Source organism: Labeo rohita, chromosome 3 (assembly GCF_022985175.1).
Source record: "Labeo rohita strain BAU-BD-2019 chromosome 3, IGBB_LRoh.1.0, whole genome shotgun sequence".
Taxonomy (NCBI): Eukaryota; Metazoa; Chordata; class Actinopteri; order Cypriniformes; family Cyprinidae; genus Labeo; species Labeo rohita.
In genome coordinates, this window is record NC_066871.1 from 20,907,659 (window position 1) to 20,925,338 (window position 17,680).

Sequence of the window (17,680 nt, forward strand, 5' to 3'; positions counted from 1 at the left end):
TTTATTTAGTAAAAAGTTTCCACGCATTCCGGACCAATGGAATCCAACACCTCCAACGGAAATGGTCAAACGCACATGGAAAAACAGAATGTTCTCCATTCATTAAAAAAAAAAAATTATGCAGCTTTTAGACACGACTTTCTTCTTATTTTAATAGTTTGTTTGAGGCGGTTTCTATAGCGTTATTTTAATGACAAATGTTCAGAGCGCATTACTGTAATGCGAGGGCGCATCAAAATGCGCAAGCACAAATCTCTTTTCTCACAGGTGGATTCTCTTCACTCTCATGCAAAACAGACATGCTGTCTCTCGCTTACAAGTGCTCGCTCAGAAACATAAATAAGCGCATATGACAGCGGATGTAAATCAGTATTTACATAGCATAACAGTAGAAAATATATGTCTCGCACGTGTCCCGCAATATCAAATCTACTGTCCCGCAACAGATATATTGGCAGGTGGTCACCCTACCACTCGTGGGAAAGCTGCCATCTCTCAATTCTGAAATACAAATAAATTTAAATAAGGAAAACAAGATGTTTTGTAAATTAACGCAACCAGGTAATATGCATTTACGTGAAAATGCATAGCTAGCTAGTAACTAACAGTAATGACAGTAACTCCGATTGAGTTGGCGAACTACTGATGGTAATGTGCTCTAGTTATTATAGTGTTAGTGGAGGGCCCATGCTCAGCGGCTCCAATGTGTCATCGAGACACAGTTTCAGGCTCGCCCAAAAAAATCCTGAACACAAAAATGGTCCACTATTCAGTACTACATAGTTCAGTCTTTGTAACATGTTTTTAGCAATATATTTATAAAGTGTTTAGAAACAATTCTCTGAACTGCTTTTACACAGACTTCAGATTTAAGGGGCATAACCTGCTAATTATAAAGTGTTCACATACTGTTGTCCAATATTGTAGCTGGTTTACCTTAGTTTTCAAGTCTGCCTTTTGGATGGTATAGCCAATGATGTCCGAGTTGCCATTATCTTTTGGAGGCTTCCACTCCAAAGCAGCATTGAAGCCCCAAACATCAGTTACAGTGACAGCAATTGGAGGCCCAGGCTTGTCTTTGAGCACGAAGAGAAAATGGAAAGAAAAAAAGGACTGTGGGTATTACTGTAGAGCTTGACACCAATACACTGTCCTAATTTCAACCATGAGACTAATTAGTGTGCACTTAATGGAGAAGAAGCTACAAGTGAGTGAGCAATGGAATGATAAAAATGAAAGAGGGATAAAATGAGGGAGAAGAGGAAAAAGAGGGTTAGCACATGAGCGTGAGGTAAGGATAGTGAGATCAAGCTAAAAAAAGAGAAAAAAGATTGAAAGCGAGAGAGTTGGAGTTTGCGGCTGGGAGCGGTTGGCATTAATCCTGGGCAGGCTGCTGGGATGCTGGCAGCAAACTGTGACTAAATGGCTGTCTGGCTCATCTGAAGGGTTTTTGCACTCTCATTAGCTTACCTCCCAGCGGGAACACAGAGTGAGTGTCCCCTAATCCTATCCTAATCTTGTTCAACACCAGGAATAATCCAAACAACACCCCGCAGAATAATCCCTGCAACCGAACTGACCTATGACATCCTCGATTTTGGTGAAAGTGTAAGTGTTTAATATGAAACCTTTCTGACAGTTTAGGAGTTGGAAATTCAGCGTCACTTTTCAAAGTGATCCTCAAATACTTTCTACGGGTTAACCAAATTAACCTGACTCACACTTCACTTCGCAAGGAAAGGAACCTTTTGAACTGTGCGGTTTAATCCTTTAATTTTATGTCATCGCTGAATTTGTGGCTCTAGTGATGTTTACAATCTTGATGTGAGTGATCTTCACAAACGGACGTGCAGCATCTTCAACAACCTTAAATACAACTTAAAAAAAAACTAGAAATGGCTCATTTCTCATTTGGGTGAACTATCCACTCTGACTTTCTCCAACTCTTGACTTTCGAAATTATGTTGTTGTACATATCCCTATTAAAACCTCAACCAAATCATTTTGTTGACACCAACCTACAATCTGGATCTCAAGATTGACTTTGTCCTCCATGTTCTCAATTTGCACGGAAAGGGTGTAGAGGCCAGAGTGCTCTCTGGTTGCCTGCCTGATGAACAGGATAGTGTCCACTTCACTTGTGCGGATATTCACCAGCCCGGCGTCTAGAGGTGCGTCATCCTTGAGCCAGGTCACCGCTGGACGCGGTTTGCCCTGATAACGGTTGACATGGTGTTAGTCGATAATTTGAACTGCTGCAAAGCCCAGCGACTGAACAGAAAAGTAGCATGAAACAAGTACAGAGCAGAAGAATGTATGTGCATTACTGACCTGGAAGGGAATGACAAGGTTGACCTTCTCACCCACTCGTTTGATGTACTTAGTCCTAAGCTGCCGAGGGAGGCGGATTTTAGGACGCTCTGAGAGAGGAGATTGAGAGAGGGAAAAGACAGAAGAAAACATGCTGAAAATGACAACAGACAGTTGGGTGTTTATATATTTCATGTTCAATGCGTCATTGACAAGTGTGTTGTCAAATTAAAATTTACTCATCCCGATGTCATCCAAGATGTTCATGTCTTTCTTTCTTCATTCGAAAAGAAATGGTTTTTGAGGAAACCTTTCCAGGATTTTTCTCCATATAGTTGACTTCAATGGGGATCAACGGGTGGAAAAAGGTTCAAATTGCCATTTCAATGCAGCTTCAAAGGACTTAAAGAAATAAGGGTCTTATCTAGCAAAGTGATTGGTTATTTTCATAAAAAAATAAAAATGTATACTTTAACCACAAATGCTTGTCTCACACTAGCTCGACTTCACACACTATGTAATTACATTGGAAATGTCACGTGTGACATAGGCAGATATACCGAGCCAGTGTTTACAAAGCAAATGTGCAAAAAAAGTCAAACGACCTTTACAGAAAAGGTAAAACAACGATTTTGTACGTTGGTTGGACCTTTCCAATGTGATTACGTAATCCCTGTTGAAAAAATTCAGCATATGCTGGTTAGGTATGTTTTGAAGCATGGCTGCTGGTCAAGAACCAAGCTGGTTCTTGGCAACTGGCAACTAGCTCCTGCTCTGGACCAGCTTAGGACCAGCACATGACCAGGTTAAACCAGCTCATGACCAGCTAAAACCAGCTCAAACCAGCAGCTATGCTTCAAAACATACCTAACCAGCATATGCTGGATTTTTCAGCAGGGATGAGTAAGGTTGTAGATGCACACGGTAGTGCAAGACACGCATTTGTGGTTAAAAAGTAAACAAATTTTTCTTGGTTTTAGAAAAAAAACAATAGTTTCGCTAGACAAGACCTTTATTCCTCGGCTGGGATCGTGTAGAACCCTTTGAAGCTGCAAAGAAACTGCAATTTGGACCTTCATCCCCACTGATGTCCACTATATGGAGAAAAATCCTGGAACGTTTTCCTCAAAAACCTTTCTTTTCGAATGAAGAAAGACATGAACATCTTGGATGACAAATAATCGGGACATTTTAATTCAGGAGTGAACTAATCCTTTATAGGGATAGTTTACACAAAAATGAAAATTATGTCATCACTTACTCAAGAAGACGTGGAAAAATTTCCACAAAATGAAAGTCGGTGAAGTCCAATGTTGTTTTGTTATTTTCAGCAATATTTAGCCCTATTTTCTCCTATTTTTTTGGAAGATAGAGACTGTATATTTTAAAAGCTCATTTTGCCTAAGGATTCGTTTCGGCAGTTTTCAGGAGTCTGAAATGGACTGAACTCCACAAACTCCCATTTGACTTTTGACAATGTGTTGTATGTTGTTTGTGTGCAAGTATGCATGTGCATGAGTCTCACCGACAATCTCCCGAATGGTAACAGCTTGCGCCAACTCAGCCGGAGGGCTACGACCAGCGATGTTCACAGCTGTCACCCTGAACAGCATCTTCTCTCCCACGGGCAGCCCTCTGACCCTGTAACTATTCTTCTCAACAGGGGTCTCGTTGGCCTGCACCCACTCAGTGGCTGCGAGTTCCACCATGAGCAAAGCAAGCGGCAAACCAACAAGATATGTAAACATGTCAAAAAATGATCAAAAACGATTACTTCACTTTTGAAACTGAGACGGCACTCTATGTCAGCTCTATCGCAAAGTCCACAGTGTGCCTCACCTCCCTCAATGCAATATTCAATGATGTATCCATCAATGCCACCGGCTCCAATTCTCTCTGGGGGAAGCCATTTTAGAGCACAGGTACCATCTGTAACGTCGTCCACCATCAAGCGCGTTGGTTCACTAGTTGGTGCTATGAAGGAGAATGAATTGAAATATGTGACCCTGGACCACAAAACCAGTCATAAGTAGCACAGGTATATTTGTAGCAATAGCCAAAAATACACTGTATGGGTCAAAATGAACGATTTTTTTTTATGCCAGAAATTATTAGGATATTAAGTAAAGATCATGTTCCATGAAGATAGTTTGTAAATTTCCTATCTTAAATATAACAAAGCTTAATTTTTTATTAGTAATATGCATTGTTAAGAACTTCATTTGGACAACTTTAAAGGCGTTTTCTCAATATTTCAATTTTTTGGCATCCTCAGATTACAGATTTTCAAATAGTTGTATCTCGAACAAATATTGTCCAATCAAACAAACCATACATCAATGGAAAGCTTATTTAATCAGCTTTCAGAAATTTATAAAATGTGACCCTTATGACTGTTTTTGTGGTCCAGGGTCACATATATGAACTGAATTGAAAAAGCAGTAAAATAAAGCAAAAGTTGTAGCAGACAGTCAAATGAGGAACTAACCAATGGGCATGAAGGGTTTAGAGGTGGCACTGGGCTGGGAGATGCCAATACCGTTAACAGCAAATACCCTCATCTCATATAACACCCCCTCAATCATCTTCTTAGCCTCATATGTTGTGGACTCATAAATGTCAAAGTTCAGCTTTGTCCATCTGGAAGAGCCCTTCTTCTTTCTCTCCATTAGGTAACCTTGAGAGTGCACCAAAAGTGTAAGCGTTACATATTTTCTGGGTATGTTTCAAAAAACCAAGACTGACAAAATATTACAAGGATGTATTATTGGATGTCAAGGATAGTGAGGATCTGTTTTACCTTTCACTGGAACTCCACCATCAAATTTAGGTGGATCCCACTGGATAGCAGCATTGTCCTCACCCACTCCAGTGCATTTCACATTCTCAGGTGGATCAGGCACATCTAAACAGTGCAAAAAAAAAGTACAGAGGTGAGGAATTGTAATGAAGAGATTTGACAAAGCAGCTAATGAACACAGAAAGAGAGATAGTTAACATAGATGAACTCACCAACAATCTTAACCATGACATCAGCCTTGTCCTCTCCTGCTGGGTTGATTACAGTGATATGATAGAGGCCCTCGTCAGATCTCTCTGCCCCTTCAATAACAAAGCAGCTCAGGTTCTTCCTGGTCTCCACTCTCACACGGCCTTCAGCTTCAGAGATCTCCTGCATCATAGAAAAATCATGCTTTCAAGCAAGGTCATATACTGGAGATGCTTTCGAAGTTTTACATCATCTGAAATAAATAAGCTTTCCATTGATGTATGGTTTGTTAGGATAGGACAATATTTGGCCGAGATACAACTATTTGAAAATCAGGAATCTGAGAAAATCACCTTTAAAGTTGTCCAAATGAAGTTCTTGGCAGTGCATATTACTAATCAAAAAATAAGTTTTGGTACATTTATGGTAGGAAATTCACAAAATATCTTCATGGAACATGATTTTTACATAATATCCTAATGTTTTTTGGCATAAAAGAAAAATGTATCATTTTAACCCATACGGTGTATTTTTACATCTTGCTACAAGAGTACCCGTGCTGCTTAAGACTGGTTTTGTGGTCCAAGGTCACATTTCTGACCAGCATGAAAGTGTTCACCCAGCAAAATCTGAGTGAATGGGGTCACCAGCATGGTCCTTCTGGGTAATCTGGTTGACTCTTGATGGTTAAGATAGGGTGGTAGAAACACAATTCGAAATACAACATATGCTGGTGACCAGCACCGCTGGGCATTTCAGCAGGGTTTTCTCACTAAATCCGATATGAAAACAAGCCCATATGTGTTGGCTTCACATAAGATGAGAGTATATGACAATTTGCCAGCAAGTTCTCACCGTATCTCCTTTTCTCCAGCACACAGTGGGAGGGGGCTCCCCTGTAATGTCAACATCAAACCGGAGCTTGTTTCCTGCAACGACGATAATGGTGTTTTTGTTGACAAAGGTGCCAGTGGTGTCCAGGTGGATTTTGGGTGGTTCTGGATGATAAAAGAAAGAAGTGTGGCATTAAAAACTGTCACGCAAAACTACATTGTTGGATGTAGGTAAGACATTTACCTTGACGAGGAACGTAATCGATCTTGATCTCTGTGGACATAAAAATATAGAGCTAGGTGAATGTTGAAATTTCCAATTTTATTTAAAAACAATCTCTGATTCTATCTCTTACCCAAGAAGTTAAGTTTGGCAGAAAGAGAAAGAGCATAACCGTCTGGTACAAAGGTGTAATCTCCGGCATCTTCAGGCTTCACGTCATCTATCACCAGCTTGTGAGTCCTGAGATACCAGGATGAAAATGTTACAACAACAAGTGTAAGTGCGAATACACTACTGAAGGAATACAGTTCTTTCAGTTGGAAAGAGCATAATGGATATTTTGATGACTAGTCAGTTTTAGCGTCCTGGCATAAGACAATATTGGTGAGGTCAAGGACGAGGTGAGCCTGCTTATGCATGAATCGATGAGGGCAGCTGTAAGTGGACCGATATACCTGCCGATGTGTGTCATTTTGATGCGGTTGCTGGGAATGACCTCCACCCCATCCTTAAACCACTTGCCAGTCACTTTCTCATCCGACACTTCACACTTGAAGACAGCCTGTTCTGCTGCCTTCACTGTCAGATCAGCTATACTCTGCAAAACCTCCAGTTCCTTTTCTATAACAAAAGAGAAAGAAGGACAGTGAGGCGATTCATACTAAAAATAAATACAGAAACGTTACTGAAATATCTGCCAAATGGTGGAAGGACTAAGAATGGGAGAATTGTCATTTTGCTCTATCAAAACAAGTACCTTCCACTTCCAGCTCTCCCTTGGACTCCCCCCCGCTAGTGTACACATAGTATGTTCCAATGTCCTCTGTGGTTGCCTCATTGATGATGAGCCAGTGCTTTGTCCCATCTTTCTTAAAGCGATACTTTCCATCTCGGCTCAGTTCCACTCCATCCTTCATCCTGAGAGAGATGAAGAGAGACAGAGCCAGAGCAAGACAGAGAGGGACAAAGATGGAAATAATGTTCATAAGAAAGTGAGGAAGACAATCTATGCCAAGATTACTGAAGATAAAATAAGAAAGAGTGGGACGTGTACAAAGAGAACATGGATGGAAGAGAAAAGACAGTTTGTCCGGGCTTTTGGTACGGGAGAAAACAATCTTGAAATATACTTATGATACTCATAGTGTATGGAGAGGATTGATTCTACTAGAGCTTTTATCATTTATTAAATCAATTTGTGTTTTAAATTTCAAAGTGGAAAAAAAAATGAACAAGAGTGTAAGACTGGAAACCTCTTCCATCTGCTTGTGTGAACTTGAGCAGAAATGTCGGAAAGCACAAGCAGTTACAGTGCTCAGCCACATTACTCATTTAAACAGAGAGAGGTAATGACAGAGAAAAATGCATAATCTAAAACTAAATGCGCCATTTATTATAGGCTAATAGGTTTTTGTGTTTTTTTGACATAACCATAGTAGTTGCTAAATGTGTCATAGTATTCTATAACTGTTTGTAATAAATGGAAAACAAAAAAGCAGTAGGATAATTTGCTGTTTAGCCTATTTAACATTAATAATGGCATGTTAATGTTAAATGACAATAATTAGCAATGCTGACGTTGATAGTACTGAAACTAATTTAGTCAGCTGGTGATGTATTGAGCATTTTAATTTGTACAGTTGGTCAATTTATTTGAACTAACTAAATAAGCTGGTGACCAATTGACCCTATGCAAAGACCCGCCCCCACTTAGTTACTGTTGCTACGTCTGACAAGCCAGTGTGCTCACGTGCCACACATTATGTTCTTTTTTTTCTTTTTTTTAATTATGGGATTTTTATACCTTTATTGTGAGAGGACAGTGGAGAGCTGACAGGAGGGTACTGGGAGGAGAGGGGGAAGTAGGATCGGCAAAAGACCTCGAGGCGGGATTCGAACTTGGCTCGCCCTGAGTGCAATTGCGCTATATGTCATCACACTAACCACAAGGCTATAGGTGCCAACACACATCATGTTCTTACACAGTGAAAAATACATTATGGAGCAAAGAGGACACTGACAACAAGCCGACAGACAAGACAGAGCAGGTTACTTTTGGTATGAAACAAAGTCTCAGCATTCAAATTTTGTCATTTTTTAAGAAATTCAAATAATAAATAACGTTTGTGGCTCTTTAATGTATCGTGACAGGTCGCTGTAGTTATAGCACAAAAATAAACATGAATGAACATCAGAAGGTATTTTATTTCAACTGCGGAAAGACATCAATACGCACCATCTTATAAGTTTAAATCCACCAAAGTTAATACACTCTCCTGTCTGTTGACATTATGATTGGTCAGATTGCCCGTCAATCAAAATCTCTGCAAAGGGTCAATTGACCAGGTAAGTGTCACCTGCTTGGTCCAGTGTCTCACCATTTCACATTGGCTCCCTCTTCAGACACTTCAACCTCAAACTCCACCTTCTCCCCAACCACCACATGGATGTCATCCAACATCTTAGTGATGGTGACAGGTGGTTCTGTTCATATAAACACAGTTGTAAGTGGTTAATATATTCAAACACTGTAAAACAAACAACATTTTTTAAAAATCAAAATACAGAGGAACTTCTGGGGCTGATGGCAGCTACAATGCCACATATCCATGAAAAAATAGACAAAAACAATACAAAAACAACAACAAGACAGAAAACAGACAGACGCAGATACATGGCTCAAAAAAACATGGCTTAAGTAAAAACAAGGTAAGTCAGACAGCACAGACAGAGCTTTAAAGCAATGGTTCACCAAAAAATGTAAATTCTATCATTAATTATTTTTGATGAAATCCAAGAACTTTCTGACCCTGCATAGACAGCAACACAACTGACACGTTCAAGGCTCAGAAAGGTACTCTCCTGAACGTGCATTAAAGACTGACATGGAAGAGAAGAAATTCAGCTTCATTAAATTACATTTATGGGTTATATAATACCTTTCTGGGCCTTGAGTTGGATTGTTGTCTATGCAGGATCAGAAAGCTCTCGGATTTCATCAAAAATATCTATTTTGTGTTCTGAAGATGAACGAAGGTCTTACAGATTTGAAACGACATGAGGATGAGTAATTAATGACAGAACTGTCATTTTTAGGTGAAGTATCTCTTTAAAATAATCAATAGGGAAGATGTCTACCACTCAGGGACAGACAGGACACAGGCGACAGATAAGCAAGCAGAACAAATGAGACTGAATAATGAATTTACAAAAAGGGGCTGTGCTAATGATGCCGATGATGATGAAGATGGTGATGAAGATAATGACAGTGTACCTTGGACAAAGACCTCAGTGAAACTCTTCTCCTCTCCAACCACACATTCATACGCGGCATCATCAGCGAGGGTGCACTTGTTAATAGTGAGCTTACGGATACCACCCACACTCTCAAAGATATATCTAACAGAAAGAGAGAAATTCAGCACAAACCTCATGTAAGGCATTGAGCATCAACCATCAATAGCGGTCATCAAAGATGACCGGGGCACCTTTTGGCCTCTCAAAGTGCTATTTATTCCAGTACTTCTAAACACAGTCACAAAGGATCATACTTGGCAGAAGGTTTGATCTCCTGTCCATTTCTCAGCCATTTGACTTGAGTGTTGGGGTCAGCCAGCTCCACACTAAGCTGTATTCTCTTTCCTTTCTCCACAGAGTAAGCAGGATCCAGCTTCCTTAGAAAAGCTAAAAACAGAAACACACATTCAGTCCATTACAATACTCGCCCACTAATTCCAAATTGGTCCTTTGTTCACTTCATTTTACCACGGATTCATTTACAAACATGGAACAATTCGATGCATGATTTTCAGAAAGATTGAAACTAAAAGACGATGCTGCGCCGACTGTATTGGATCCGACAGTAATGTTGCAACACACACATGTGAGTAACTGTTTTAATTATGTGGTTATTATTGCTTTGTCTGTTATTATAGATTGTTTAATATTTACTGAGTATTTATGCATCCAATTATGAAGGATGTAGGCTGTCAAACAAACACATCTATGCTGCATTTAAACTGCATTTTGGAAGATCAAACTCGGGGCACCATAGAAGTCCACTATATGGAGAAAAATCCTGAAATGTTTTCCTCAAGAAAGACATGAACATCTTGGATGACAAGGGGGTACATTATGTGTAAATTGTTGTTCTGGAAGTTGACTTCTCCTCGAAATTACATATTAGGTTTGGAATTGAACCATTCGTATGTATGTATGTATGTGTGTGTGAGGAACCATGACTTTGTCATGGCACATCCGTCATGTGTCTCACCATCGCTCTTTTTGGGCTCAACCTTCTTCATCTTCTTAAGCCTTTTGAGCATTCCTCTGAGATCGGTGATGCCGTACTGAAAAGCGATCTTCTCATAGTCACATGGCTTGGCATTTTTCAGGATCTCCCACACATCCACATCTATCTCAGGCTCCTCCTTCTGCTTCCTCTCTCTGAGGTACATGGGAACCAAAAATATGGTTAATCTGCATATTTGGTTGAGTCTGACTGACTTTTTATGTTGAGTCCTAGGGACCCCAGTGATGTTGTGCTTCCTTCAAATTCTATAAATACGTTTCTATGACCTACTCAAAACCGAGTTTGCAGATATTAATGAGGCTACACTGTTGTATCATGAAATATGCATGTATATTTTAGAAATTTAACTCATCCAAATTTCTCAGACCCCAGACAGAACTTTATGGTTAAGATTAAAACCTATTCAGTTTCTACAGTGAATAAATGGCACCTGTTCATTAATTACAATGAGGCAGTGATCACCATGTATGCAATTTGAAGAGAGCATGATGGTTAAAATAAAAATGAAGAACTTCAACTGTACATAAAGTAAACAGACTGAGAAGAAATAAAAAACATTGAGGGTGTAGAACATCTTCCAAACCTTTTTTTGAGTAAACCACTGAAGTCCAGATCACCTGCATCCTCTCCTGCATCTCCCCTATAGATAACAGAAGGTAATTGAAGAAGAAAGAAAAATACACAATTAGGAGTACATCATGTTTATAATAAGTACAGTTTACTGTATACTATAAATTCACAAAACAGACGAAAACTGTTATATACTGTTAAAATAAAGTTTCTTGTCATGTATGACTTCATAAAGAACCTTTTACATTCATGGAAGCGTTCCATTGCACAAAGGTGTCCTTAAATCATTAAAACTCACAAAAAGAAAAAAATGGCATCACTTTTGAAAACTTTACTGTATATTAAGGATAAATGCAGCATCTAAACCATCTGAAATGACTAACATTGCATTGAAGATATACAATGCCCTCCAAAAGTTCGGAAACACCCCTGGAAAAGTGTGGTTTTGGGCGATATCAGCATAAATCCTTAACATTTTTTGGTGCAAATACATTAAAGTAACTTGACATTATCATTAAAGACCAGCAATAACAATTTTCATTTTGATTACATAATAATGGAAATATATACATGTCAAAGTTAGACATGCCCCTTTGCCAGCTGTGATGCCTGGTTACTGGTTTAAACTTGGCCCAGGTTTTTAAAAGACTTTTGAGTCAGCACACCTTAATAGCTTCAACAATTGATTACCAATTAAGTTTAGAATACAGTGAATTTAGGCCCAGATTATGCAGAGCTGTAATAGCTGCTAATGGTTTTTTCGATGTATAAACTGTTTATGTAATAAAATATGTTTTCGTAGTTTGTGTTGTCCCTTATCAGTGCAAAATTATCACAAATTAAAAAGGATTCATGCCAATATTGTCCAAAATCCCACTTTTCTAAGGCGTTTCCAAACTCTTTGAGGGCACTGTACATTTTGCTAGTTCATGCATTCCCTGGTAGCCAAACCTATGACCCTGGGATTGCTAGTGGCTCAAAGAGCCTGGCTCAGTCCTTGGGCTAAACATGGACCTCCCGGAGCTGGACCTGGAGCCAGACTCTCAGACATGAGGAAAAACATCTCTCAATCAGTCCATGAGATTATTACTGCTCAGAAGAGCAGCTTCTGGCAACAGACAGCTCCCTCAACGATACACATGTGTGTATGCACTTACAGCAGCATCTAAACAAAGTCACACTGACAATGACAAATTCGTCCAAACAAAAACGATAAACATCTCAGCAGTGTGTTAAAACAAAGCGACATTAAGACATCTTACCAGTTACTAATATGTAAGAGACAGACACACAAATGAACTTACGATCGTTTGAACGCTTCCAAAATGTTTGTTTGCTGTGTCTCTTCAGCAGCTGAAGGAGAAGATGAAATACATGGTGATGATGATGAGAAACAGTAAGTGTTTGATTTGCTCCACAATCTGATTACTGTCAAAGCCAATAAATGTGTAGTGCTGATTTACGAAGTGCTGCGAAACTAACAGGAGAGGATCTAATCAGCTAAATACCTACTGAATAATGAATCAGCTCTAGATTTACAGTGGAGTGTGCACACACACACACACCAGGTGTGTATTAGCTGACTTTATTCATCTGAAAACTACATTATACTACATTATATAGCCAGATTCAGTGTTAACATGTCAGTTTGTGAATATAAGAATATGTAAAACTGTTCTTTTAATTACCCGTAACTGCATTACGTCCTACCTTCGACCGAGATGTCAAACGTGCAGCTGTCACACTTGTCTTTGGAAGTGACCTCACAACGATAACCTCCTGCATCTCCGTCCACAACCTTAACAATGGTCATCTCATAGGTGTAGATCTGGCATCAAGAAACATAAATGTTAACTCTGATCTGTAATGAACGAATCTCAAATAAAACACGCTGTTCTTACACACCTTGGTGTTCCTATCATAGGTTTCTTTGAACTGCAAGTGTTTTCCAGCCTTGCTGCCCAGATCCATCCATTTCCCCTTCAGCCACTTCATAGTTGGCTTCCTTAGCATCTGAGAGGAGTCCACCTTAGCCACAAATGTGACATTTTTCCCTGTTACAAATAAGACGACATGAATAAACATTACTGAAGTTTTGATAAAGCATTATTTATGTCAATATATATTAAGCAATATCACACAAGCAAGAGTGCTGTTGTTATGAATGTAATTTTTAGCTGAGTTGTGTTTCTGATATATTGGTTGTATTCTTACTTACAGAAGTTACATTATAGCCGCAATGTTGCCAGTTACCTTGTGCATTTTTGCCCAATTTCAATGGAATTATTTCCATAAGAACTGTTGCATATCTTTGAACAACACACAATAGTTGCGTTTGGTTCCAGAATGAGCCTGATCTCATGACGAAAACATACCTGTGGGAACATTTTCGCAAGATGCGAAATATGTACCACCATGTACGTTTCGTGACATATCCGTCCTACACAGGCCCTTTGAGAAATATGCTGTATAACACTAGCCATGTTTACACGTACACTTGTTTGTCATTCCGGTTGAAAGATTAGGTGGACTGTTTACATGAGACATTATCTAATCCAATATGGCGTTCATATGTGCCAGCGCCAGACAAATATAAATCACCAGTGGAAAATGCCAGTATTTGTGTTCATATTTTGAATAGCTGCTTGCACTTGCTTAGAATAAACGGACTAATATTTGAATCCCTTGCGTTAATTTGAGCGCTCAGTCATGTGGCCAGAACACGACACACATACGGCCCGTCTTCTATCGTACCAAACACTGAGCCAGATTGATTTCTCGTTTGCAGTTTCTAATAACTAAGTTGATTAAATTAAATCTACCAGATAAAATGCTAAACAAAATATAGCTTGATCTCAGCCAGCTGATCGTATCACCCTAATTTCTTAATGTTAAAGCAGTAAGGGATAAAATAACAGTAGGAACCTCCGTAACACAGCTCTGAAATGAATTACACTGTGATACTAAAAAGTTTTACTGTACTTAAATGGAACACATACACAATATCTCTACCAAGAGTTGCTAAACAATGAATCAAAGCGTGATCGCGTGTAGTCGCTTTCTTATGCGCGCTGTTTTATCGGTTTTACTTTCACTTTCAAAATCTAGCTCGTTTAGCAAAGAAGGAAGAGGATGTACAGGGGGGAACGGCCCGTGAATGCCCCCCACCTTGGCGCAACATCTGTCCTGCTTGACGTAGACGCAAAGCAACTGGTTTAACGCGTTTGCATGGCAGAAATTTAATTTTGTTCTGTTTATAGAAAGGTTTATCCCACCCTTCTCAAACTGATTACAATTTCATTCGGGTTGAGCATTTGTATTCCGACTGAGGTGTTTATATGGAGCATTTTCATTCGGATTGGACTTTTAAACCAATTACAATGCTTCATGTAAACGCACCTGAAATACAATGTATTCCTAAAGATAACGTGGTTCTCAACCTTTTTGCCCTCAAGATAATCCAGGGCCCCCACACAAGATTTTTTGACCTCAGAAAAGCATAAAAAGTGTTTCAAAACAGCATTTGCCATTGTAGTAAATTCCCAAACTTATGAGAGTGGAGTAACATTTCTAAAATTGAAGGAGGAAAATGGGATCCTCTTATGGTCACACAGGACCATTTGACAAATGTGCTGTATAACACTGTTAAACATAGTTGATATATAGCACTTAAAGAGGTTCCCCTATGATTAGAATCCAATGAACCACTTTTAGTGCTACTAAGCACCAATTTTTTAGAGTGTAGGAGCCTGGAAAGAAATTATAAATACACCACACAAATCTCAGAGTGAATTCAGCAGTGCAGTTGCGGACACTTCAGAATCTCACCTTTAACGGCAGTGACGGTCTGAGGCTTTTCCACAAACAGGCCACTTATCTGAGACATCTGAGGCTCTTCTCCTGGGACATGTTCTACCGGCAGAGTCAGAGAAACAGTGTAAACTGATATGAAATGCTGAAAGCCCACATTAATGGACACTAAGACAGGCTATAGTCAACCAGGACTGAAAAGAGGCTGAAAACAGTGAATCATTCATGATTTTTACTGTTCATATTGACATGTAAGCAGCCTGGGGTAAAGCTTCCATAAAACATTTAGCACCATCTAACAAAACACAACTATTCACTACTGACTCTCACCTTTCAACCCTTCCAGATCCTTAAACTGATAGTTTACCCCCAAATAAAAATTGTGTCATTTTTTGTTCACCCTCATGTCTTTCCAAACTAGTATGACTTTCTTTTCAGTGAGGGTGAGTAAATAATGACAGAATTTTCATTTTTGTGTGAACTATCCCTTTAGGATCTGCACTGGGATGTGAAAGACACTTACACAATTTCCTTTGCATGACAGAAAACTTTTTTTTTTTCATGTATATGTCATTGACAATACATGCTAAAGGATTTGTGTGTCTTACCATCCTCAGGCAATTCTGTATCAAAGAAAAAGAGAGAAAGCAGATTGAAGGAAACCATTAGCAAGTTATATATGGCATGACATTTTGGGTTTTTTTAAGACTGACCCTCTAGGAGGCATTCATGTATGCACATACTGTACATACTAACACATACATGTAGAAACTGATGTCCTTCTGCCCTTCAGTTTTTTAGGATGAAGAAAGTGCATAGCAATTAATCATTACAGTTATTTTCTTCTATATCCAGTCAATACCAATCAACTTCAGTATCCTGCAAACCATTATAATCATGAGTGGGTGAGTTTTTTTGGTTGGTTGATGCTGGTTAAAATCGAGTGAAATGGCTTTGATGGCTGATTATTTAAAACAAATTTCTGCATTCTTTTCCGTCTCACCTTCAGAGTCAGAAAACATATCTAGCATAGAAAAAGTCACAGTAAGTATGAAACAGACAATATAACAGGCCAAAAAGTGTGTCTTCAACTGGCTACATATACTATCTGTGCTGGGATCAGGCCCAGATGATGTCATGCATTTCCATAAAACCAGAGAACAAAAGCTTCACTCTCCGTTTTATGTTTATGCAAGTTAATTTGATAAACTGAACAAGGACGAAAAGTCACAGCGCAATGCATAGTTTGGCTTATATTCAAAACAGTTTTGCATAAGGCTCTCTTATATAGTTTAGACCCAACCATCCTAATTTATAAAGATGATTTACCCGATACACTTAACCCAGATAAGATAGATGCAGAAGTAGTTCAACACTAATGTCAGCCACTAAACATGTACACTGTGAAAATGCTTGTCCAGCTCTGGGTGTCTTAACCTTATGTTGCTAAATGTCCTGACCCTCACACTCACACACTTCAATGCTGGATCTCATTCACAGATCCCGATATTTCCAGTGGTGAAACTTTCAGCGGGACAACCACTTCAGAGTATCAGTATCATACTGCTTAATCTTGGCTTCTTAATCCGTCAACACATTTCTAAAAAAAATTCCACGTGGTTAAAATAAAACATGGTTGCAAGACATCATGATGATGTCTTTCATGATAAATAGGTCATAAATAACACCAACCAAATTAATCTGAATGAAATAATGAAATAGTTTATGTAAAATGGCCAGAGGTTGACATAAAATATCATTTGGTTTATGCACACTAGCACACATTGATATATACCCAATCTAATAAACAAAGTATATATCCAGTTTTTCTCCAATTAAACTTGTTTGACCTAAACTACAATTAAGGGATAGTTTAAGGTGCTGTAAACAATTTTAGTCACTGCTAACCTTTAAGGAACCAAACTGAACCTCTAATGTTTAATATTTTAATATTTTATGTATTCACTTTGTAAGTCAGTCAGTCAATGGAGGAATGTAATTTGTATTCAGATGGTGGCGTTATAACATCTACAGGGGCTAACGGGCCATGTTAACTAGGCAAACCCTGACTGTTAACTAAAACTAAAACTATTAATTACATGAATTTTGGTAATTGAAATAAAGTTGAAGTAAAATAAAAAATATATAAATATATATATGAAAAATTACAAAACTAAAACAAAAACATAGCTGAATAGAAATATTTAAAAAAAACAATTAAAATTAAAAAATAACAAAAATGACAAAAACAAACAAACATAAAATTAAAAAATTAAAACAATGAAACCAATGAAAATATAAATATAAAATCTTAATCCAAAAGAATAAATAATACAAATAATAAATGATACCAAAATGACTGGAATACTCAAAATGACTGCCAGGAAAAAAAAAAAAAAAATTCGTAATATCTATGAGGATTTTTGAGTGCTTTTTCATTTGCCTAAAATCACTTACAGCACCTGTAAGGGCAAAAATATTTATAACATACTCTTCATCCGGATGCTTTGGCGAAACTTAATTTGAATAGACAGCGGAGACTGTTTTCTATTATACTGAGTCTCAAAAAATAATATAGCCTTTAAAGGATACATCAGATGCAAAATTCACTTTTATATGGTTTTGCACATAAA

The 17,680-nt window shown here is 38.4% G+C and overlaps 1 protein-coding gene across 5 annotated transcripts in view; it reads right to left on the bottom strand.

Annotated features, from left to right (window-relative positions):
- The window catches only part of mybpc2a (myosin binding protein Ca), a 40,828-nt gene that overhangs the window by 3,132 nt on the left and 20,016 nt on the right, over positions 1–17,680 (bottom strand). For 2 of the 5 annotated variants that reach the window (XM_051106217.1, XM_051106216.1), the window contains 23 exons: positions 15,656–15,670; positions 15,066–15,149; positions 13,143–13,291; positions 12,948–13,065; positions 12,542–12,590; positions 11,251–11,307; positions 10,629–10,801; positions 9,907–10,039; positions 9,630–9,754; positions 8,734–8,839; positions 7,113–7,273; positions 6,811–6,976; positions 6,489–6,595; positions 6,377–6,406; positions 6,155–6,297; positions 5,323–5,482; positions 5,111–5,215; positions 4,799–4,987; positions 4,150–4,284; positions 3,836–4,003; positions 2,332–2,420; positions 2,019–2,214; positions 937–1,076 (listed from right to left, as the gene is read on the bottom strand). In XM_051106217.1, the coding sequence (XP_050962174.1) occupies positions 937–1,076; positions 2,019–2,214; positions 2,332–2,420; positions 3,836–4,003; positions 4,150–4,284; positions 4,799–4,987; positions 5,111–5,215; positions 5,323–5,482; positions 6,155–6,297; positions 6,377–6,406; positions 6,489–6,595; positions 6,811–6,976; positions 7,113–7,273; positions 8,734–8,839; positions 9,630–9,754; positions 9,907–10,039; positions 10,629–10,801; positions 11,251–11,307; positions 12,542–12,590; positions 12,948–13,065; positions 13,143–13,291; positions 15,066–15,149; positions 15,656–15,670 (2,798 nt within the window). Of the gene's footprint in view, positions 1–936; positions 1,077–2,018; positions 2,215–2,331; positions 2,421–3,835; positions 4,004–4,149; positions 4,285–4,798; positions 4,988–5,110; positions 5,216–5,322; positions 5,483–6,154; positions 6,298–6,376; positions 6,407–6,488; positions 6,596–6,810; positions 6,977–7,112; positions 7,274–8,733; positions 8,840–9,629; positions 9,755–9,906; positions 10,040–10,628; positions 10,802–11,250; positions 11,308–12,541; positions 12,591–12,947; positions 13,066–13,142; positions 13,292–15,065; positions 15,150–15,655; positions 15,671–16,050; positions 17,294–17,680 lie in introns of those variants that run through there. The other 3 variants (XM_051106215.1, XM_051106214.1, XM_051106218.1) reach the window with 3 other exon arrangements.